The sequence below is a fragment of the Typopeltis vanoorti genome, chromosome 7, assembly GCF_054136105.1.
Source record: "Typopeltis vanoorti isolate ZY-2024b chromosome 7, IOZ_Tvanoo_1.0, whole genome shotgun sequence".
Lineage (NCBI taxonomy): Eukaryota > Metazoa > Arthropoda > Arachnida > Uropygi > Thelyphonidae > Typopeltis > Typopeltis vanoorti.
The window spans coordinates 119,928,435-119,954,643 of NC_143555.1; the positions used below are offsets into that span (position 1 = coordinate 119,928,435).

General features: G+C 37.0%; 1 protein-coding gene across 1 annotated transcript in view; it reads right to left on the reverse strand.

Annotated features, from left to right (window-relative positions):
• The window catches only part of Dhc36C (Dynein heavy chain at 36C), a 1,350,914-nt gene that overhangs the window by 1,159,493 nt on the left and 165,212 nt on the right, over positions 1 to 26,209 (reverse strand). Inside the window, 2 exon segments of the mRNA XM_090395101.1 lie at positions 26 to 304; positions 22,083 to 22,298. Coding sequence (XP_090251227.1) covers positions 26 to 304; positions 22,083 to 22,298 — 495 coding nt within the window.

Here is a 26,209-nt window from a genome sequence, read left to right on the forward strand (position 1 = left end):
GGTGAAGAATAATTAATTAATTTACCTTGAAAAATTTGCCCAAGGCAATATAGTCCAATCCATCTGAGCAATTAAATACAACACACTGCTTAGCCACTGCTTTTGCTAAATCTTTGGTGGTTTCAGTTTTTCCTGTACCAGCAGGACCTTCAGGAGCTCCTCCCAGATGCAAATGTAAAGCACCATATAACGTACGATAGCAGCGATCTGTTAAGGGTGTAATGACAAGGCGAGTAGAGTTGCCTAGATATTCATATCCATAAGGTAATGTCGAATTGATCATTCGTGTCAGCATATCTTCATCCTTAAGTAAAATGTGATATTAACAATTTTTATTTTGTGTATTTAGGTTTAATTGCTGATTGAAACTCATATTATGGTTTAGAGGAATGAAGATAGCAAGAAATTATTTAAATAGAGATTTTATGATGAAATATTTCTTCACAGAGTCATTGTTAAGCATAGATTATAAGGATTGTAATAACACACACACACACACACACACCACATACACACAGGGAGAACACACATAAGTAAAAGGGATTAAACCGAAAGCCTAAAGTTCCATGTAATGCTCTCTCTCTCTCTCTCTCTCTCTCTATGAGTGCTGGAACCCTTGGTTGTCAAGCAGGAGGGCTACGAATTATTGCTTTCTGTACCTTGAAAAGTCTCAAGCAACCATATTTCATTAAACCATTATATAAATTTTATATTTCACCAACTCTTTGAAAGATATGATATTTAAGAGGCATGATAAATAAAACTAACACTTAAAATATAATGACAACACTTAAAATAATTAGTTTTATAATCAAATAAATACTCATATTTTATAATGAATGAAGGAATAAGATTCATTTCATGAATACAAGGATTAATCAGTATACTTTTGTTGGAAGCTTTTCACATGGTTATACTATAAATTAAAGATACCAAGAAATTATATACATGGTTTAATCCTTTACCCAAGTATACGCAAACAAAGCTTGCACCAGAAGTAACTTCAGGACTGGGCAAATCATATATAGAAGCTAATGACTTCACATCACTTGCCTTAGTATTCCATAATGCAAAGCACATATCCTTACGAACATGTATAATACTATGCTTCTGAGTCTGGCTCCCACTGATGAGACCTCAATAAAGGTCAAAACCAGTTTGGGTAGTGACCCTTCATATAATGCATAGAATTATACATGCCCGTAAGGATATGTGCTTTGCATTACTAAGGCAAGTGATTACAAGTCATTAGCCTTTATATATGAGTTGCCCAGTCCTGAAGTTACTCAGGTGCAAATTTTGTTTGCTTACACTTGGATAAAGGATTAAACCAAGTACATAACTTATTGTTTCCACATCTATCTCTAATTCAGAGTATTTTAGTAATAATTTGTGACACCTTTTGACTACTCATATATGAAAATATGACTTCTGCATTACTTCAACCTTGGTATCGACTTCAGGGTTTGGCTCCCACTGATGAGACTTCAATAAAGGTGGAAAATAAACCAAGTATATAATTTCTTGGTATCTTTAATTTATAATATAACCAAGTTGAAAAACTTCCAACATCTCTAATACAGAGTATTTTAGTAGTCAGTCGTGACACCTTTTGGTATATGAAAATATGACTTCTGCATTACTTCAACCTTGGTATCACTTCTGGGTCTGTCTCCCACTGATGAGAAAGGCCTCACTCAATAAATCTCAAACAAGATTTATTCTTTCATCCCATACAGCAGAGGGAAATATTTAATTGTAGTTAAAGATGGCAGAAACAAGGGACAAACTATTACAGGGTTTTACTTTCGAAGGCAGCACAGTTATTCCTGTAATGGTCAGGAGCCAGGTTAAAACAGTAAAAATTGAAAGATTTCCAATGGAATATATTAGAAAAATTTGTACTTAAAAAGAAGCATTCTAGAAGATATTAAATTTTTGGCTAGGTGATGTAGACCACCCACATTATGCAATATTCACCAAGAGATGATAAAATTCTGTCTATTTTTGCTATGAGAGGTTTTTTAAATAGTTTCATCATCTTAATTCAGTGTGGTCTTATAGTCAATTGCAGGGATGACTGGAGACCAATCCCAGGCAGAGAAGGCTAATTCAAGGCAGTTAACTCAATTAAGGTTAACCACTTAACTTGAAGTGGAGGAGTGGTTTCTTTGCATGGAGGGTGGTTGAACTGTGGAATGCATTGCCTGATGGAGTGATGAGGGTGAGAACAATCAATGAATTTAAGGAGTGATATGATAGACCTTGTGTTTCTTAGGGGGGGCCTCCCCTCGATGAGTCTTGACAGACTTTATGTTCTTAGTAAGGACCTCCCACGATGAGTCTTTTGACTCCATGGAGGCCTGAATGATAATAATATACATGTCTGTAAGGATATGTGTTTTGCATTATGGAATACTATGGCGTGATGTTAAGTCATTAGCTTATATATATGAGTTGCCCAGTCCTGAAGTTACTTCAGGTACAAACTTTATTTGCTTACACTTGGATAAAGGATTAAACCAAGTATATAGTTTCTTGGTATCTTTACTTTATAGGATACTTTTGATTATCTTTAATGAAGTGCTAAAACTGCTAATTCATAAGGATAGTTTCATCTTCCATGTTTTGTGATGGAAGAAGCCAATCAGATATAAAAGCAAAATAAGCTTGGTCAAAATGGCTTTCCCCAAGAGAAGAAAGATTTTTAGTAGTAAAGATCTTTCTTCTCTTGGGGAAAGCCACAGGACTCAGCATTCCACTAAACAAGAGACTATCAATTTATTTAATAGTATTAATTCACAATACAAATTAATAACAGATTAGAAATTAGAAACAAGAAATTAGTAGGTTGGATATCTGATTGACTGTCAGACAGGTATCAGCAGGTTGTATATGAAAGAGTGATATTCCAAAAGGGGAAGGTCACTAGTGAAGTGCCGCAGGGATCTGCTTTGAAAATGATGCAAAGCTGGGAAGACCTGTGAGAAGTAGAGCAGATGTTGTGTCCTTGCTGGAGGATCTGAACAGACTATTGAAGTATAATAAATTTAGTTTAATCCTTTATCCAAGTGTAAACAAAAACTTTATTTAGGTGCAAACTTTGTTTGCACCTGAAAATATCTTCAAGACTGAGGTAAGGTAGTGCAACACCAGGAAACTCCAAGCAAAGATGGACCAAGCTCTCATCACTCCATGTCTCAGTATCTCCCATAATGCAAAGCACATCTCCTTGCAGACATGTATACTGCTATGCATTAAGGGAATAAACTTCCAACATCTTTCTCTAAATCCAGAATAATTCAATAATAAGGTGATACACCTGTTGGCAACTCCTATAAGTAAATATGACCTCTCCTATTGCTTCTGCCTTAGTATCTCCACGTTTGGGTCTACCTCCCCACTGATGAGACCTCAATAAAGGTTGAAACTGGTCTGGGTAGTGGCCCTTTCCTTAACGCATAGCAGTATACATGTCCGCAAGGAAATGTGCTTTGCATTATGGGAGATACTGAGACAAAGAATTGATGAGAGCTTGGACCACCTTTGCTCGGAGTTGCCTGGTGTTGCACTACCTTACCTCAGTCTTGAAGATATTTTCAGGCACAAACTTTGTTTGCTTACCCTTGGATAAAGGATTAAACTAAATTTATTATAGTCTAACCAAGTGAAAAATAAACTTCCAAGACTATGGAAGTGCACAAATAATTAAAGGTATCAGTTTAATGTTGCAACATGCAATTTCCTGAAATTGGGTGGATGAGGTTGGGATGCAGAGTATACAATTAATGGAGAAATTTTGAAGGAGTTGGAGGAGATGAGAGATCTGGGAGTGACGGGACAGAGACTTGAAGTCTAGGGATCACATTGCAAAAATTGTAAGAACATCAGATTATGGCAATAATGAGGAGGACATGTACATGCATGAGCAAAGAAGTTGTGGTTTCCCCCTCTATAAGGCTTTCTTGAGGTCACATACGGACTACTGTGCACAGATTTAGTCACCTGGTTTTTAGAGAGATCAGGATGAAATGGAAAAAGTACAGAGAAGAATTATTAAGATAGTGTGAGGTCTATTAAATGTCAGATATGAGGAGAGATTAGGGGAATGCAACTTACAGAGCCTTGTGAATAGAAGAAGAAGAAGAAGAAGAAGAAGAAGAGGGGATATGTTTGAGATATATAAGTTGAGGGATTGTTACCAGATTAATGTGAGAAGTTATCTCATAGAGTAGAGGGAGGAAAGGATAGAACCAGAGGCCATACATGGAAGCTATATAAGGAGAGTATGAGCAGGGGGAGTGAGTAGCAGATTCTTTGCAGAGAATGATTGGTGAGTGGAATGCATTGCCTGAAAGTGTGGTAAATGCAGAAACTGTAAATGGGTTCAAGGCACAACTCAATGATCTTTTGGCATGAAAGTATAGCCCTCCTGCAATGGGTCCTTTGACTCCATGGAGGTCAGGTATTAAAAATAACATTAATAATAATAATAATAAGAAGAAAACAATTAATATTTATTTAACTTATTTCCTGATATTGCACTAGTATTATATCCAGCATCTTCAGAGAACAAAAACAGTTTGTCGAAGTACATGAACAGGAACAATTTGGTGTAAAAGTGAGACTAGTTTAAAAAACTTGTAATGGACAACACAAGGAACTAAAGTCCTAATTGGCACCATCTATTGCTGGATAGAGAGAGAGAGAGAGAGAGAGAGAGAGAGAGAAAAAAAAAAAAAAAAAGTATTAATTTGATCTATTTTTTTTATTTTTATTATTATGTAACACCTCCATGGAGTCTAAGGACTCATCAATGGAGGGCACCTACTCTACAGCTCTCTGTCTCCACCAACCACACCTACCTTCATCTACACCAACGTCATCTACCCCCCCACCACTAGTGACTTCACAATCACAAACATCCATGCCCACGGCAGGATTCGAACCAACCCGCAGCCTTTTGGCTGGAGAGTAAATACGCTAACCACTCGGCCAACCAGTCTGTCAGTAGTTCATTGCATTAGGAAATGTCTGGAAAATACTGCTAAAATACTATCATAATCATAATTGGTTTTCATAGATTCTAGATGCTACTTAAAATTTCTGGACTGACTGAAATTCAGCTACAGATTATTGTCATTTTCATATATAATTTTTTATTCCATATATATAATGTGAATTATATATTCTATATGTAATTTGGTCTTGATCTCCAAAATGTCCTGTCCTCATGGATCATTTGAGTTGCAGTTTCATATTGGAGAACAAAAAAAATAGTCATGAGTAGCTTTTATCTAAAGAGAATAGGGACAGGACTATAGCCACGTTGTTCTCATTCAAAAATTGTTATACAGACAATGCAGTGTGCACCAGGACTAATCTTTAACGGTACCTATGGCATGACTATAAATAATAAATTACACGATAACCACATTAAGCTTGATTACCACAGTAAGCTAAAATTACACGATAACCACAATACTGTGGTTATCGTGTAATTTATTATTGCAATGGAGCAATGAGTTTTGCATATAAAAACTTGTTTGGTCAATCTTCTCTTAAACACTTAAGGACACACAAGTAATACTGTTATTCAAAGTATCTAACCAATAGTGACCTGAATAAATGAATCCCTGTTGCACAGCTCCATCACAGTCAACATTATTCTATTGTTCAGCCAGACCTGCCCCCCCCCAACTTTGAACATAGTGTCATGTTGTATTCAAATGCTGTTTGCAACATTTTAGAGAAGGTCTCAAAAGATTTTCAGAGTTTCCTATACTCTTTCACTCACTTGCTTTGAAATTACAGAACACAACCAAGCAATTAAATTGCATTTATGAAAAAATGTTGCAATCCATAATGAAGCAATACAATAATACCTAAGTGCAGCAATTCACATTGCCAGTGCCAGAATTCTTGGGCAGACAGAGATTTTCTTTTTTTTTTCTGTTTTATCATGAAATCATTTCACTCTGTTTCTCTTCTTCATTTGTATATCTCGACATATTCAAAATCAAGTACAGTTTGAGAAAATATGAATTAGCTCACATGGAAATGAAAGTATGTATCACTTGTTGATAAAAGAGATGCTGGATGCTGTTAACTGATGCTCAAACTAAAACACACTGTACCAGAAATATCATTAAAGAAGGGCTGCCAAGTCCAGAAGTCAGGAATAGCAATACCTACCATTCCACTGTAAATGGTATGGTGAATATTGCTAAATATTTGGATGACCCATATGCCTATGTAGTTAGTGTAATATGCAAAACTAAAGATGAATGTCAAACAGCTACTTGGAAGAAGCAGCAATTGTCAGCAAAACTGTATGTGATTTGTTTTCATAATTTTTCATGTGTGCGAATATATCTTAAGACTATCTCCCAGATCTTTAGAAAATTGATACAGCCATACTTGTTGAGGTGTGGAGAATGTTTTAAATCTTCTGCTGATTCCAAATCCAAGCTCTCGAACTTATGTTTTTTTGCATAGCACTTTTGTTTTCTTCCATTTGATTCTGTGTGAAGGAATGGTCTGCTAGTGCTGATTTGCTATAACAATGGTGCAAATATATTTTTTATGTTCTGCAAGGTGGATGTCAACAGTAAGCCACATAGCCAGTGAATTTCTTAACAGTTTATGATGGCCAAGAAGTGAATTTTTTTTTTCAATAATTTGCAAAATTTATTCTTTTGTAAAGTTAATAGGATCACTATCTGTGATTTAGTATGTCGGCTGATCTTGTAAAAGTATATGCATTTTGCTTTCATATTCTGTTAGATTCATAACCACAGTTGCATTATCTTCCCCAAAACAATGCCCACCATACATTGGATACAGCAGACACAGAGGAAGAATTCCAAACCACTAAAATTAAAAAAGGGAAATTTCCGTTACTAGAGAATCACCCAAAACTGTAGAAATGCAGACTGATATTAATACAAATTCAAAAGAAAGAATACTCCCAGTCATTGTAAGAGATAAAAACCATTGGACGTCAGTGCAATCTCACCAAACGTTGTAGGTATTAGTGAAACTTGGCTGTCAGCAGAAGATGTAGTCACTGGAATCGAATGCAATGGGTACAGTATTTTCAGGGAGGATAGAGAAAATAGAATGGGGAGAGGAGTACTATTGATGATAGGTGATGAGTTGCAGCCAAAGAAAGTAGTATATCAAGATGATAGACATGTTCATTTGAGAGGGTCTGGTGTGAAATAGTGACCAACGCAACCAAATATACCATTGGTTGCTGCTAATAGGCCAGGGGATACAGGGGGGTGATATTAAATTCATTCATTAGCAAATTAGTGCAACGAGTGCAGGGTTAGTGATTATTATGGGGGATTTTAATTATGGTGATATCAATTGAGAGGAGGAAATATCACGTGGCAAAAAAGAAATGGAATTCATACATCTTCTACCAGATAATAACTTGAAACAGCACATAACTGAAGGGACACATGGTGTGAGAGTGTTGGACCTGGTCATTGGTTCAGAGGATATATGCATAAGTAAGGTGTCCTCGTTACCTCAATTGGTGAGAGCTATCATGTGATATTGACTTGGGAGGTTCCAAAATTTGTGGATTTCTTTCTTAAGAAATCCACAAATATGGAACTACAGGTTAGGCAATTATAACAAACTTTGGAGTAAGCTTGCAGCAATCCCATGGAAGAACATATCGCAGGGGAAAGATGTTAGCAGTGCATGGGATAAAATCAGCAGGTATCTGAGGAAGGCAATATCAGATTGTGTCGCCATGGTCAAGAAGACAAACAAGGTAGGCATTAGATGGATGAGTAGCAGCATCAAGCTTGATCTGCAAAAAAAAAAAATGTTATGGAGAATTTACAAGGAGAAAGGTGATCAGTACAACCATGAGCAGTACAAGGCTCAAACTAGGAAGGTTACCAGCATAGTAAGAAAAGCTAAATCAGATTATGAGAAGACTCTAGCCAAGGAGATCAAGGATAATCCCAAAGAGTTCTTCCGCTATGTGGCAAGTAAAAGGAAGAATGGCTTTGGAATGATAACTTTAGTGGGTGCTGATGGTATTGAGGTGACAAATTCCGATGTAATAGTAGAGTTACTGAGTGATCACTTTTCAAAAGTCTATCACCCAAGTGAGGATATCTCTGTACCTGTAGTAATAACTAATGTGAGAATTGAAGTTAAGAAATCAGAGGTACTTAGTATATTGCAAAATTTAAATGCAAACACTGCTGTAGGTTTAGATGGAATATCAGCTCCGGTGTTGCGTGAATGTACAAAGGAATTGTCAACGCCTCTTACTTGGTTATTTAACTTTTAGTTTGAACTCTGGTATGGTCCCTGGGGAGTGGAAAGAAGGCAAAGTAGTTCCTTTGCATAAAGGTGGCTCTAAAACTGTGGCAGTTAATTACAGACCAATCACCATCTCGGGAGTGTTGGTAAAAGTATTGGAAAAGTTGATTAAAGACAAATTTCAAGAATAGGTGGATCAGGATATGATACTCTATAGGGGCCAACATGGTTTTTGTTAAAGGTTGATTCTGCCTTAGCAATTTATTAACTTTTTATAATAGAATGACATCTGAGTTGGACAAAGGAAATGGCTACACAGTGGTACTTCTGGATTTTGCTAAGGCTTTTGACAGGATATCCCATGGGACACTGTTGCACAAATTGGAGCAGATGGGGATGGATACTAAACTGGTGATATGGATAGGAGAATGGCTCAGGGAGAGATACCAGAAGGTGGTGTATGGAGGAGCAGAGTCCAGGATGAGGCAGGTGACCAGTAGTGTGCCTCAGGGCTCTGTGCTTGGGCCATTGGTGTTCCATTGTAGGTTATCCAGAGATAGAGGTTATTATTCCTCTTTATTATTATTATTATTATTATTATTATTATTAACTTTTGCCCTCCATGGAGTCAGAGACTCATCATGGGAGGTACCAAATCACACACAAAGTTCATCCAACCGTGCCTTAAACTGATTCAAGATGTCTACATTCACAACACACTCAGGCAATGCATTCCACTCACAACCACTCTCCATGCAAATAACCTTCTCCTCATGGTCTCTTGTTCTAGTGGTGCAGTGGTGGAGACAGTTGTATAGTGGGTGTCCTCCAGAGATGAGTCTTCAGGCTCCTTGGAGGTGTCACGAATAATAATAATAATAATAATAATAATAATAATATCATCATATAGCCAAATGCTATCAGTTTTTTCTTTTTCACCAATCTCATATAGATGAACAACCAAAAAACCAATTGAAACTAAAGCGCAAAGATGATTGTTATCCAGGTGGTTAGCCCCATCTGAGTTAACCGCCTTGAGTTGGCCTTCTCTGCCTGGGATTTGATCTCCAGTCATCCCTTTATAATCATCCCTCCAGTCATCCTTTATAAAGCGTTGATACTTCCACATTTGGATACTGTGCTTAGGTCTGGTCACCTGGATTCCTTGGAGAGGAGGTTGTGAAGAGGATTCAGAGGACAGCGACTAAGTTGGTGAGCAGTTGGATGTAAAAAATGCTCCTTACATTGACAGATTGAGAGCTTGTGGACTGCAGAGGTTGCTTGATAGGTGGAGAACAGGGGATATGATAGAAACATTTAAGTTACTAAAAGGTTTTTATAAGATTCATGCAGGGGAAATGTTTCAGCTGTGTGATAATGATGAAAAAACAAGAGGTCATCCCTGGAAATTAAGGAAAAGTGTGGTTAACAAGGGCTAATATAGGTCCCATATTAAATAATGGTTTCAATGGAAGCCATTATTTTCACTTTTGGAACTGCCTAAGTGTAATGGCAAAGTTATGTCCTTGACTTAATGTACTGTGCTTCATCCATTAGGGCTATGGATGATAAACTTATAACAATGCATAAAAAGTATATTAAAAGACCACATTTTAAAAAGTTCTGACATAATAATCAGCTTCAATATTACTTCATTGTTTATCAATGTACCACAATTGAGACCCTGGATTTGCTGAAGTCACACTTCTCCCCCAGATATATTTGAATTATTTATTATTTATTATATATATTATTTTGAATTTAATAGGTGGCGCTAGTGTCACGAGTGAACATAGAGGTAGATTTGAGCTGTACTAAAAGAAGTGTCTTTAATTAGTCTATAGTATGGTTTTTTGCTGCAAATTATTATTATTATTATTATTATTATTATTATTATTATTATTATTATTATTATTATCCAGGCCTCCATGGAGTCAAAAGACTCATAGTGGGAGATCATTTTTAGGAAACACAAAGTTTATCATACCACTCCTTGAACCCATTGACCGTTCCAGCTCCAACCTTTCTCTCAGGCAATGCATTCCAAGGTTCAACCACTCTCCACAAGAAACCACTCCTCACCCTCTTGCACACAGCCTCCTTTCATAACTTCTGTTGTTACAAAAATCTTCTGTTTCGTAAATTCTGATGCATTTTTTTCAATTTGGATACAAGTGTATTTCAGTGGTGTTGCTGTTGAAATGTTTTTTGTTTATATTGTGTTTTGATACTTGTTTGTTGTACTGCTTCAGCTATTGAAGATGGCGTCCATAAAGAAACGTACATCAGTGGCACGGAAGGCTTCTGTACGAAAGTCTGGCTCTGCCTTGATTTTTCACAGTCGATGCGTTATAGTGAAAACTGCTACATGTATGCACTGAAAAATTTGAAAGATCTGTGGACTGTTTGGGTAAATGAGAACAAGGAAAGCGTTAACATATGTGAAAGTGTCTGGATAGATTAGAACGATTAGAAATGGGAGTAAATGTCAGGACCGTAGTAGAAGAGCTTCAGCAGGAGTTAGTGAAAATGAAAAGTGAAATGAAACATCTAGAAGAGGATGTTAAACAACTAAAGGAGAGATTGGCTAATGATAAGAAGGAGGAGGAAGTTAATATTATAAAGAAAGAATCAAAGGATAGTTGTATATCAGCGTATGAGGACTCGATCATTAGAGATGTGATTACTAATAAAGTGCACAAAACATGCTTTTCTGGTGGTACAATGAAGAAAATAACTTATGCCTTGCAGAAAAGGAATACTGGGCATCAAAATTAGTGGTAGTCGTGGGCACAAATGACTTAGTTGGGGGGGGGAGGGGGGGAAGAATGTTGATAGAAACTTGAGGAAGTTGTTGCTGCAAGTAAAGAAGAATAGTGTTTTGTTGGGAAAGTTGTAGGCATGTTGCCCAGATATAATAACAGTGAATTGAGAAGGGGAGTGGAGATAATGAATAGTAAGATGGCTGAGTCTAGTAGTAAGACTTATACGTTGGTTAGACATAACTGGTAATTAATTTACGGAATTGACAATGCATATAAAGTAAATAAATTAAAGATAACTTTAATGAATCACTTCTATATTTCGGCAATGTAACATTGCCATCTTCGGGAACATAAAGATATGGTATGTGCACTAAGGAACTAACAAAGCAAATGAGGAAGAAAATAAGAACTAATTTTGTTCCTAAAGTCCTAATGGTGCCCTCTTGCGGGCTAATTTGGTAGTCTTGGCCGTTGGGCTGAAGTTCTCAAAATAAAAGTCTCCCAAATTTGGGGCAGTTTCATGCACCCAAATTTGTTGAGGTTAGGAAAGTTTTTTAGAGCTGCTGAAGATTCTTTGAATAGTCTTTCGTATTTAAACTTGCTGCGATGGATTATTTTTGTCTTCTTCCAACGAATTTTATGGTAGGTATCTAAGGCATGGTCTGCCAGTCCAGAGCGGCTGTACTGGTGAAATTGGGAGACTTTTATTTTGAGAACTTCAGCCCAACAGCCAAGACTACCAAATTAGCCCGCAAGAGGGCACCATTAGGACTTTAGGAACAAAATTAGTTCTTATTTTCTTCCTCATTTGCTTTGTTAGTTCCTTAGTGCACATACCATATCTTTATGTTCCCGAAGATGGCAATGTGACATTGCCGAAATATAGAAGTGATTCATTAAAGTTATCTTTAATTTATTTACTTTATATGCGTTATCAATTCCGTAAATTAATTACCAGTTAAGATGGCTGAGTTGAGGCAAAGGGGATTCAATTTGTAAATCTGTGAAGTGAATTTGAAGGGAAGCTGGAATATTTTAAAGCTGATGGATTACATTTGAATGGGTTTGGTGTTGGGCATTTAGAAAGGCTATTGTTTTCTGAGAAGACAGAGAGTCAAATGATCAGATGTACCAAATGATCAGAGTTTACCTGCGAAACAAGATAGTACAAATGAACAGATTGCATGGTAGGAGTAAGATGGATATGAGATCAAAGTACAAAGTGATTGAATACATAAAGGTGAGGATGAGACAGGTATGAATGGAAATCACAGCCAGGATTAGGGAAACAGGAATGGTCAAACTGAAGAGAGAAAGAGGTGTAGCTAAAATAGAGAATATTTGTGCTGGTAGAATGGCCTCAAACACACAGCGATTGTTGTGTTTAAACACAAATGTAAGGAGTAATCAAAACAAAAGAGCTGAGTTTGTTGCATTGAGTGAGATGGTATGCCCAGTGCTGTTAATGATTGCAGAGGAATTGTGTCTGCAAATTGTGGAAGTTCATAGTGCATGCACAAATTTTGAATCTGTGTTGTGCGAAATTGAAATAAACAAGTTAGTATGTCTCATAGGATGTTGTTGTAGGCCAGGGAATGCAGAGAATGCTGATTGTGAAATGTTTAGGCAAATTAGTTGGGCATGTAAAAAGAAGATGATCCTGATGGGAAACTTTAATTACAAGAATATAGGCTGAAAGGAGGGATAGTGTATAGGAACAAGGAGAGCGAATTTGTGGAATTTCTGAGAGATAAGTATCTTAAGCAGCACGTGATTGAAGCAACTAAAGGCGTTAATGTTCCGGATTTGGTGATAACTTCACAAGATGTAGTTGTTAATGAAGTGTTGACACTGCCGCTTAATCGTGAGGCACTTGTTTGGGAAGTGATGAAACAAGAAAAGGTCACTGCCAAAAATGGATACACGTGGAAGTATAAAGTAGGTGATTATAGGAAGCTCTGTAGTCACTTAGCATCAGTATGTTGGGTAGATGAGCTGAGCAGAAAAGATGTTGACAATGCATGGAAAGTCACAACGCAGTATCTGATAAAAGCAATATATGACTGCATATTGAGGATAAGCGAGTAAATAGAGTAGGACTGAAATGGATGAACAGTGAAATCAAGTGCTGGAAAAGAAAATGTTATGGAGGAAGTACAAGACAGTTGGTGGTAAAAAACAGGGTAACCTCTATCATAAGAGACAACAGAATATTAACAGACGAATTTGATTTTTATTCTCCAAACATTAACAAACAATGGATATTCAAAAAAAAATAACAAAAATAATACTTTTCTCCAACCCCTCTCAACAGCAAATCCAAGAAACTCATCACAGGCCTTCTATTATTATTATTATTATTATTATTATTATTATTTATTATTATTATTATTATTATTTATTATTATTATGTGACACCTCCAGGGAGTCCAAAGACTCATCGAGGGAGAGTGTGCTAACAGCATCAAAAGATTGATCCCTTCGAACTACTGACTGCGCTCAAACTTACTTAGCTGTTTGTGAGCCATTAGTAGCAGAGGCTCTACCAATCAACCAACCTTTGTTTCCATTCCTTTTGCTTGCACACTTTCGCAAAAAATTGCCAACCTGCTAAAGCTTCACAACATTCAAGTTGCCTTCAAACCAATAAATACAGTACACAACATGTTACATTCACCTAAAGAAAAGAATCCTTTCAATACACACCCTGGAGTTTACAACATTCTTTGTTCTTGAGGCCTGAATTACATCGGATAAACTTCTAGAAGTCTAGAAATAAGACAAAAGGAGCAAATCGGAGACATAAACAACAACAGAGAAGACAATTCTGGTTTAGCTTTCCATTTTGCCAACATTAATTTCAACAATGAATGGGATAAAAGTACTGTGCCATACATAGAAGAAGACTACAGCTCCTACAACATAAAAGAAGCCACAGGAGTTATCCTCTTACAAGGCACCCTGAATAGAAACCAAGGGATGATCCTTTGCAATATCTGGAAATCACTCATGGTTCTCTCAAGACATCAGAGTTCAACTTCACAGCCAATTATAGAACACACCCACTTAACAATGACTGACCAAGTGCTAACATCAAACCCAGAAAACTTTTTAGTATCTTACCAAAATTTTCTTTTGTCTAATCCTGCTACCACTTTTTTTTTTTATCACTGTTACATCAAACCCTGCAGGGAACCCTGAAAATTGCTGGCTAATGGGACTCTGGCAAACCCAAATCCATGAAGAGCGTCTGTTCTGATCACAAACTTACTACCGCATCTGGGGTAGCCTACGAGTTGAGAACTGCAGTCCAGGATCTCGATGAGAAATATGCTATGAGGGCTCTCAACATACTTCAGCTAAACATCAACGGCACTCAAAAAAAGATGGAAGAACTTAAGAACATCTTATAAAAAATAACAACCACATTGCATGCTTACAAGAAACGAAACTAAATGAAAATCTGAAGCTTCAAATCAAAGGCTGTTCAACATTAAAGAAAGGCAGACCAGATCATTCTGGCATAGGTCTAGCTATACTCCTACGGACCAAACACATCAAATATAAGGAAATCATATCAACTAAAAACAGCAATATAAATAGTAATACAGAGGCTCAAGCAGTCAAGATTTCTACCAAAGCCCATTATTACTGCGTTTTGGAAAAAATTACAATAGTCAATGCATATCACCCAGATAACACAGATATAAATACAGAATTACTTCAACAACTAAGTCAAACAACATCAGACACAAAGATTCTTTTAGGAGATCTAAATGCCAAAAGCCCAACTTTGGGCTCCCCACAACTAGATCAGAAAGGAGCACAAATAGAAGACATAGTTGATGATCTAAACCTTGAAATCATAAACAACAGACTACATATCAGTCAAAAACAACAGGCACAGAATCAGCATTAGACATCACAGCAGTAGATTATGAAACTGCAAGTCTTACCCAGTGGAAAATATTAAAGAATGCCATCAGTGATCATAGACCTATTATCACAACCATTAATTTACAGTTAGACCAAAAACCACAGACAAAGAGATCTTCGAACTTCAGAAAAGCAAATTGTCCTAAATACACACAACTAGTAGAAACATATTGCACTGGCACACACCCACTAGTAAACAACTTGATCAAGAACTACTAGAACTAATTAACAATATACAGAAAGCTGCAAAAAATTCAATTCCCAGAGGTCTCAGGAAAAACAATTGGTTTCCATTTTGGAAAGATCACAATATCAGGGCTATGATCACTGAAAGATATTATCAATGAACAGTTAAAACAAAATAATACAGAAGACAACAGAAAGAAGTTAACAGAATTAACTCAAAACATAGAAGATGAAATTTCTAACTGCAAACAAAAGAAATGGGAAGAATTCTGCAATAGACTAGATCCAAGAAAAGACTCACAACAATGGAATATCATCAGATTATTAAAAAAAATGCAACACTTCCAGATACTGATCACTGTTCAAACACAGTCTCCCCATGAATCAATATAGCAGCAGCAGCAGCAGCAACAAACAAACAGATGGCAAATTTACTAGCCAAACATTACTCTGATGCAAGCAAGCTGCAATACAACAAAGGACAAAAAATGCAGGAAAATTGCAAAACATCTGCTAATACAATCCAGAACCTATCCTTCTTAAGACATCTTTACTCAGGACCTCACAATGACAGAATTAAAAACAGCAATTAGTCAAATTGTTCCTGACAAATCACCCGGAATTGATCTTATCTTTGGACATATGATTTAAAACATGGGAAAAATAGCCAAAAACTGCCTTCTGAAGATATTTAATACCTCTTGGAATGCAGGTAAACTACTAAAAATCTAGAAAACATCAGTCATTATATCCTTAGTAAAACTAACAAAAACTCTAGTGACTGTAAAAGCTACAGACCAATAGCTTTGACTAGCACTCTCTGTAAACTAAACAAAAGAATAATACATACCAGCCTTATAAATTCGCTCTTATAAAATAACAAGATCAACTTCTACCAAACATATACGTCTCAACACAGTACAGAAGATCAATTATTTTATCTTTGCCAATCAGTCATAGATGGCTTTCAAGAAAAACAACCAAAGAAGACAACAGCAATATTCTTGGATCTCACAGCTGCCTACGATCGTGTCTGAAGACAAAAGTTAATAAAAATTGCATACGATACTGGAATAAAAGGGAATGCATTAATTTGAATTTCAGATTTCATAAAAGGAAGAAAAATTAAAGTAAAAGTTAATGGAATTTATTCCAACATGCATCGAACTTGGGCTGGAGTCCCACAAGGTTCTCTTTTAAGCCCACTCCTATTTCTCATCTATATGAACAATATTCATCCTCACATAATAAATGACACAAAAATAGCATGCTATACAGATGATATAGCAATCTGGCACACAAGCAGTAATCCTCAACAATCTGAAAAAGTCCTAAATAATTCAATAAAAGGCTTAGAAAGATGGGCAAAGGAACTTAAACTACAGATAAACCCATATACAAGATACCAAGTAATTTTATATAAACTTGGTTTTTAATCCTATTTCCCAAGTAAGAAAACTGGCACTACCATGAGTTGCCTCAGACTTGCACCACGTGCAGGCGCAAACTTGACTTACTTGTCTGTTTGCTTACTTGGAAAATAGGATTAAAAACCAAGTTTATATAAAATTACTTGGTATCTTGTATATATAATATCCTATCCCAATGGCTTTAACAGGCCCTTAAGGCCCACAACCTTCCAAGCATGCTTGGATTTCGTAACTGAAATACGAGGATAGGATGGTCACCCCTATGCCTCTAAGTATTCCTGGCTGTATCTGTGTGTGTTCATGAGGCCGGTTTGCCTGCTTGCGGGATGAAAAACCCCAGATAAACTGGCAGAAAAAACCCTGCTGTTCGCCCAAGACTGGCTAACTTGGCTATGGCTGAGGAAGATCCTTCAGCTCCTCATGTCGTCGACGGGAATCGAACCTAGGACACTCCTTCCCCTGGCATATAGTTGTGAGGTGCAAAGCCACTAAGCTAACTGCGTGGAGTATACATAATATACCCAAATTAAAAAAACTTTCTACATCTATCTCTCATCCTGAGATTTTATTTAATAAGGTCAAAGCACCTTGTGGCAACTTGTTGATAAAATTCATAAGCTCTGCATTACTTCAACCTTAGCATTGTCAGGTCTGGCTCCCACTGACGAGATCTCAATAAAGGTCAAAACCGGTATGGGTAGTGACCATTGCCTTTAATGCATAGCATCATACATCTCCGCAAGGGGATGTGCTTTACATTAAGGAAAAAATACTAAGGAAAGTGATCAGATCTTAATTCATCTTTACCACGAGTTGCCTCAGACTGGCACCACGTGCAGGCGCAAACTTGACTTACTTGTCTGTTTGCTTACTTTGGAAATAGGATTAAAAACCAAGTTTATATAAAATTACTTGGTATCTTGTATACATAATATACCCAAGTTAAAAAAACTTTCTACAGATAAACCCAGAAAAAACAAAACTGAGCATCTTCTCCACTGATAGAAAAAATAGACACAATTACAACCCTCAAATCAAAATATATAATACCAAAATAGAAAAAACAGTCTCCAAAATACTTAGGCCTAACCCTAGATACTCAACTGAGATTTACAACTCATATTACAAATATATCTAATAAAGTTCTTAAAAAGCTTATCATCATCAAAAGGATTTGTGGAACAAAGTGGGGTGCAAAACCGAAGATACTCAAAACTACATATATGGCACTCGTACAACCCACTATGGAATATGCCTCATCAATCTGGGCTCCAGCTTCTATTAGCTCAAAAGAAAAATTTGACAGAGTACAATCAAGAGCAGCAAAAATTATCATAGGTGAATCATAGCATCAAATATCAAAGTTTCAAAAGTTTTTAATTTAAAAGCTCAACAAGAGTGTGGGCTTCACATACTAGAAGACGGAAGAAAACTCTCCACAGTTAAATTCACTAACAGAATCAGGAGCCGCCAACAGGATCACATCTCACTCAGGACTTTCGATGCCTGGACAAGAAAATGCAGATCATCTACATTACAATATGATCAAAAAATTAGAAAACAGATTGACTTAGAGCACCTATCCATTGAAATAAGCAAAGAACCATTCTTTTCCACTATTTTACCAAAAAATACAATGATAAACTGAAATATCCTAATCTTGTTCAAAAAAGGATTCACAGCAAGAAAATAAAAGAAAAGGACTTTACACTATGCATGACTTAAATAATCCAAACCACGTCATTGCCTACACTGATGGATCATCTGATGAAGCACTCAACCAAGGAGGTTCAGAGGTTTTTCAAATTCTATCTGGAGGCGAGGAAATGAAAATCAAAACTCAAATTTTTTCTTGATTATACACAATATTGTGACGAGTCTTGACACGATCAATCCATCCATTTGACACAGTAAAACCATTAATACCCAACCTCGAAGCAAATTCAAGGGCTTTCGCTCGGAGTATACAATCGAGTGGAATACCCAACACTCTCGTAGAAACAAACCACTCCGCGACAAGTTTATCCAATTCATCGTATGTTGATGTCCGGATATGTTTTCATTTTTTTGACATAGCGCCAGAATGCTCTGCATTGAGTTCAATGCTTGATCTGTTTTTTACGATCATGTTCAAAGTGGACATGGACAGTCCAAGATCTTTTGCTAATTGCACACGTGTTCTAGCATGCCAATCTATATGTCGCAGAATTGCCATCTTTTCTTCTATCGAAATACATTTTCTGTCTTTTTTCTCCATGTTACTAACATGGATCATCCACCACCACAACTTAAAAGCAACTATCACATGCTAAATTACTTAGTAGAAATTCTGCAATATACCACATGCTTCTGAATTGCAACTACGAACACCAACACTGCAAGCTAGTGAAGCAATATTTCACAAACTGTGGTTTATTCACTGATATCTAATATTCATGAGTAACAACTGTTACTTGGTAGAAGTGTGAATGTGAGTTCACAATTTGTGTATGATCCTTGTTCACGATTTCAATACAGCAGTGTGAATGTGAAATCACATCACAACATGTTTCGAGTGTCATGAGCTACTGACAGTTTAAAATTACTAATATGAAAACTTCACGGTATCGATTCGTACTGTGATTGAAAAATCACAGTATCACTCATTACTACATCACTGCTGCAAGTGTGCAAGTCACCGTGACAGCAGAAACGAAACTATAGCCGAAAGCAACGCCATCTGGGAACAGAAATGTGCAGATTTCCGCAGAAATCGATTTGAATTAGAGGAAATTGACTTGATAATCAGTGTTGCCACCCGAGAAAAAACCGCAAATCATGGGAAATAATGTCCACATCAAGTTGTTAACGATGGGAAAACAATATATCATAAGAATAGGCCTTAAGACGGGACCAACAGAAAATGACGTAAATTGTGGGAACATATAAATGAGGTTTTACTGTATATATATTTATAAGATGTTTATTTTTTTTTTCAATCATGATTTCAACTCCTAGTGACATCTCGCAGAATAGGGTTATCCTTCTTGTGTAGAAGCTTAAGTGCTGTGAGGACATTATGTTGGAGGTTTAATGGATTTTTTACAACACTCAAAAAGAATTCAATTAGAATTTAATACTCCTATATTTCGTCCTAGTCACTAGGACATCTATGGGGATTACAAAAACAATTAATGTAACATGCACACAAAAACTTACAATACTAAGCCCAACCACGTGGGTGACACTAAAGTCCTATCTAGGTGGAGCGCCCTCTACAGGCGGTAGTAGGTGGCCTGGAATGTAAGGTGGGACCTCTGGTGATGAGTGTTTCCCAAATCTTCGGAAGCTAAATGCAACCGTATTTGTTAAGATTTGGTTGGTTTCTGAGAGCTGCTGCTGCTTCTAAGAAAAGTCTCTCTTTCTTGAATTTGCTGTGGTGGAGCATGGTGGTTTTCTTCCATGATACTCTGTGGGTGGTGTCCAAAACATGGTCAGCCAAGCCTGAATGGCCATAGTTGTGTTTAACGATGTACGACTTGTGTTCCTCCAGGCGGATGGATGCTGATCTGCCTGTCTGTCCAAAGTACGCAAGCTTACAGGAACAGGGTACTTTGTAAACTCCAGGCAGAGAGAGAGGGGGGGGGGGGAAACTGATCTTTCGTAGAATGGATAAGGGTAGCAAGTTTGCGGTAAGGCTTATATGCTGTGTGTAGGTTATACTTTTTTAGTATCTTGGCTATTTTTTTCCGAAGTGCCTTGGATGTAGGGTATGGTGATGGCATTTTTAAATTCTTGTTGACGAGAGGGACGGGGAATGGGGGAGGAATTGATTATTTTTTTGATACTGTGTTCACTGTAGCCATTGGAGAGGAAAGTTCTGTGTATGTGGTTAAGCTCAGTAGTGAGGGCGGTTCCACTGGAACAAAGATTGTTGGCTCTCTTGGTAAGGGTTTTAATGATGCCATATTGTTGTGAGGGGTGGTGGTGGGAGAGTTTGTGAATGTATCTGCCTGTGTGTGTGGGTTTTCGAAAAATGAGCCATAGACTCAGCCCCACTCAAACCTTCTATCTGGCTAAGATATGTAGATGATGTGTTCTCCATTTGGCCTCATTGCCCAGACATGTTAGACTCCTTCCTCGGTCATCTCAATAGCCTACATCCAAGAATCCAGTTTACTATGGAAAAGGAAAAGAACAATTGCTTACCCTTCCTAGACACCTTAGTCACGCGTCTGCCCAATGATATACTTGCCTTCACTGTATACAGAAAACCCACACACACACAGGCAGATACATTCACAAACTCTCCCACTACCACCCCTCACAACACTATGGCATCATTAAAACCCTTACCAAGAGAGCCCACAATCTTTGTTCCAGTGGAACCGCCCTCACTACTGAGCTTAACCACATACACAGAACTTTCCTCTCCAATGGCTACAGTGAACACAGTATCAAAAAAATGATCAATTCCTCCCCCATTCCCCGTCCCTCTCGTCAACAAGAATTTAAAAATGCCATTACCATACCCTACATCCGAGGCACTTCGGAAAAAATAGCCAAGATACTAAAAAAGTATAACCTACACACAGCATATAAGCCCTACCGCAAACTTGCTACCCTTATCCGTTCTACGAAAGATCAGCTTCCCCCCCCCCCCTCTCTCTCTCTCTGCCTGGAGTTTACAAAGTACCCTGTTCCTGTAAGCTTGCGTACTTTGGACAGACAGGCAGATCAGCATCCATCCACCTGGAGGAACACAAGTCGTACATCGTTAAACACAACTATGGCCATTCAGGCTTGACTGACCATGTTTTGGACACCACCCACAGAGTATCATGGAAGAAAACCACCATGCTCCACCACAGCAAATTCAAGAAAGAGAGACTTTTCTTAGAAGCAGCAGCAGCTCTCAGAAACCAACCAAATCTTAACAAATATGGTTGCAATAAGCTTCCGAAGATTTGGGAAACACTCATCACCAGAGGTCCCACCTTACATTCCAGGCATCATTAAAACATTAAAACTAGGCGCTCCACCTAGATAGGACTTTCGTGTCACCCACGTGGTTGGGCTTAGTATTGTAAGTTTTTGTGTGCATGTTACATTAATTGTTTTTGTAATCCCCGTAGATGTCCTAGTGACTAGGACAAATATAGGAGTATTAAATTCTAATTTAATTCTTTTTGAGTGTTGTAAAAAATCCATTAAACCTCCAACATAAAGAATAGGGTTATGTGGAACCTTGGTTTAGAGACCCTGGTGTAGATATACATTTCAGTGCAATCATGGCTAACAAAACATTAAATATCAAATGATGATTATTAATATGCTAGATTTTAATCCATTAATGGTCTATTCATAAAACTGTAAACGATGAAATCAAAGCTTAATAAATAAAAAAGTTTTTGAGATGTTTCTCGTCTGAAAAAATGTGTAAATATGAAAATCCATTATTATATATATATATATATAAAGCTTTTCAACTTACCACCCAATAGTATCTCAACTGACTTAACCACAAAAAGTCATTGTCATTTGCAATTTTCTCATCTACAAGTAGACTAAGAACATCCCTGGCATGAACATCCAGTACAACTAATGCAGATAAAGTAGTTCGATTTTGCTTGGGAAGATCACTGCAACGGACAAGGTTTACAATTGCTTCTAACTGTTTGTTATTCTTTTCTAAATATGCCTGCAAAGCCTGCAAAAAGACATTTTAAGTTACTGTTATCACTAGAGTTCCATGAAATCAAAAAAGATACTGTGAAAGAGATCTGCTAGATTTCCACATATATTCAATGGAATTCGTTCAACAACAACAGATTAGATCATTTAAAGAGTATTTAATCATGCAAAACTTTAGATTTTTTTTTTTTTTTTTTTGAAATTTGTGTACTTCAAAATATAAATTTTGTCAGCAATATATCTTTTGACTCCATGAAGATACTGCAATAACAATATTATAATAATAATAATAATAATAATAATAATAATAATAGCATATTATTATTATTATTATTATTATTATTATTATTATTATTATTATTATTATTATTATTATGAGCATATCCATGCAGTAAGGAGACCCCTTTGTGGAAGATCCATACTAACCATTATTCACACCATAAATATCATACCTCTTCTTAAATTCCCTCAATGTCAGAGCACTCACAATCAACTCTGGTGCTCCATTCTGGTCATTCACTGTCATCAAGCAAAAAATCTAGTTCTCATAACCTTACTAACCACACTATTATACAACTTCCAAGGATGACTCTAAGTTCTCTCCCTGCTCATCAAGTAGTGAAAAAGTCTTTTATATCGATCTCCCAAAGTCCCTTTTAGTAATTTTCTATTACATCAGTTTGTAAGTTTCTATCACATCACAATTTCAAAATAGTTTCTATACATAAGTTTGTAAGCATACACCAAAACAAGAAAAAGAGTGTTGAGAAAGAGACAAAAATGCATTTTTCTTAATGTCACCCCAACATACAAATGGGTACAAAACCTATGGCACATAAGTGCTGTTCATGGATAAGAAGTAAAGGTTAATGAAAAAACATGTTGAGGGAGATTGTTCCAAAGAACAGAAGTATATAGAATGTGAATGTGTAGCTGATTCGGCAGGATTAAAACCAGAGTAAATGAATGGTGACCAGCAATTGCTTGTGCTCTTACAATCTTATAAAAAAGTGGAAAAGTTGAGGTATGATGGTGGCCAGTTCAGCAGAACACCGCTTTGTTTAAATACTTACAGAAGAGGCATAAAGTGAGAATGCAACTGAATGTGTGTGTGGGTGGGTGGGTTGGTGTATGAGTGATAAGTGAGTGAGAGACTATCAATTAACTAGATTGCCCTCTTTTGAAAAATAAGCACTTTTAGGGAGGTTTTTGGTGTGGTATCTCAAAAGTGAGCAGTACTTGATGGGTGGTGGATTTCTGATTTATATCGAAGTGGCACACACAGAGAGAGAGATTGCATAAGGAGAGTGGATGTTTGAAGTAGGAGTCAATGTGTATATGGAGATGGCACAAGACAGAGATTGGCTGGGATGTAAAACAATTAGCTAAGTGTGAGAGATATAAATGGGATAAATGGAGATAAAGGTGACTGAGCATGAGCAGATGTGGAGGAATCAAAGCCAACAGGTGACATGAATAGGAATGATTATAGATCTAAAAGTGAATTGTTGTTGTGTCTATTTACAAATGCCAGGAGCATCACAAATAAGCACAACAATATTGTTTTGCTAATTCAATTTATTTTCCCAAAAATTGTTGAAATAAGTGAAACCTGGTTGGATGAGGATGATATAATGACAGGAATAGAAATGAAAAGGTATGATATTTTTATGAGGATAGAAAGGACAAGGAGGATAGGGGGAAATAGTTCTGTTGATAACAGCAGGGGAAGCATGTCTTCACACAGAGGGAGATACAAGCCAAAAACAGGGTAATGATTCTGAAGCAGTATGGTTTTATTATTATTATTATTCCTGATACCTCCAAGGAGTCCGAAGACTCATCGCGGGAGGACATCTTCAACTATCTCTACACCTTACCTCAACTACGAATCAACGCCATCTACCGCCCACCTCCAACACCACCACAACTAGTAATTTTTGTCTGTAAATTGCGTGTGTTCTGAAGGGCCGATTTGTATGTATGCGGGATGAAAAACCCGAGTTTCCGGGAGAAAAAACCCTGCTACCTCCGTATGAGATCGGCTAACTCACCATCGATTGAAATCGACCAGATAAAGATTCCTCCCGTCGCGACGAGAATCGAACTGAGGCCTATTCCAATCGAAGGGCGCAATGTACCGTCGTTCTTCCAATGAAGATTGGCAGGAAGAAATATTTAGCCAGATGATGCCATAGTCCAGGGAATGTGGAAGATGGTGACAAATAAATATATAAACAACTTGGGTTAGCAAACAAGGGTGGGTAATTGTTATGATTTTAAGTAAAGAAATACAGATTGAAATGAAAAGATAGTGTCTGGGAATAACAAATGATGAGTTCTGGAAGAAGAAAGTATGATGGAGGCAACACGTGATGAATAATTGTAACAATCAGTTGCATGAAGAATATAAAGAGCAGCCTGAAAGGCAACCCAATTAATAAGGACAACAAAAGTGCAATACAAGCAGAAATTAGCAAATTGGGCCAAAAAAAATCCTAGAACATAGTGAGCAATTCATAAGGATATTTCATCCTCATCAGTAGGACATTGCAAGAAGTCAGGGAGGCACTAGAACTGATGAAATATCACTATGAATCTTAAGGGAATGTTCCAGAGAGTAAAAGGCAACGTGGTGAAACCTATTTAACAGTCTTGCAACAAGGTAAGTTTCAAAATGAGTGGAAAGAGGGTAAATTGTGCACTTCACAAAGGTGGTGATAAATCTGACCTAAAAATTACAAGCTAATTAGTTGGCCTATAATCTGTAGGTTATGGAATTTGTGGTTAAGGTGTTAGAGAGGTTGTTGACAGCAAGAGTACAGAGGTGAGCTGATAACAGATATATATATTCTCAATGATGGCCAGGATGGGCTTGTTAAAGGGCTTGTTTATTTATGTACCGCAACATGTTGATGAATACAGTGGAAAAGGGAGGTTCACAACCTTCCTTTCCCACTGTATTCATGACCAGTATTATGACCAGTATTCACATAATACATGACCAGTATTATGCTCAGATTTTGCAAAGGCTTTTGGTAGATTGCAACAGGACATGTTGGTAACTAAATTAGAACAGATGGAATTAGATACTAGATTAGTGAGTTGGATAGGTGACCAGCTGTCATATAAACATCAGCAAGTTGTGTACGGGATGTGGTATCCCAAAAGAGAAAATTCACTAGTGGTGTATCACAGCAGTCTGTTCTGGGGGTGTTGCTGTTTAGCTGGTGCATATATATTAATGATATTGGGATGGGTTTAACAAAAGACATGCAGCTGTTTGCAGAAAATCCAAAACTGGAGTGAATGATCAGTCAAGCAGATATTGTGGCATTGATGAGCAGATGATCAGTCAAACAGATGTGGGAGGATTTGAGTAGATTGTGTGAGCAGGAAATTGAGTTGAATTAGCAGTTCAATATTGCAAAGAGTAAGGTCTGATATTTGTAAGCAACAATGGGATGCAAGGTGTACACCTGGTGGGAAATTCTGATAGCGGTCAAAGAGATGAGAAATCTGGGGGCAGTTGTGGACAGAGCCTTGAAGTTTAGGATCATGTGAAATCAATACTTTGGATTATTGCAATGATGCAGGTCATGGTCCCATTGAATAAGGCCTTGATCAGGCTTAATATGAATGACTGTGCACAGATTGGTATATTAGAAATGGTACAGAGAGGACTGACTAAGGTGATATCTACTCTTTGTAACATATATATAATATTAAACTGAGGAAGTATAATTTGTAGAATCTTGAGAATAGGAGGAGAAGTTAGTAAGGTGTTTTTATGAGATTAACATGGAAGAAAATTTTTGCAGAATGGTGATGGTGGGGGGGGGGGGATAAAGCAAGAGGCTATTCCTGAAAAATTTATAATGAATATGAGAACAAGAAAGTAAGGAGCATTTCTATGGAGTTGATGAT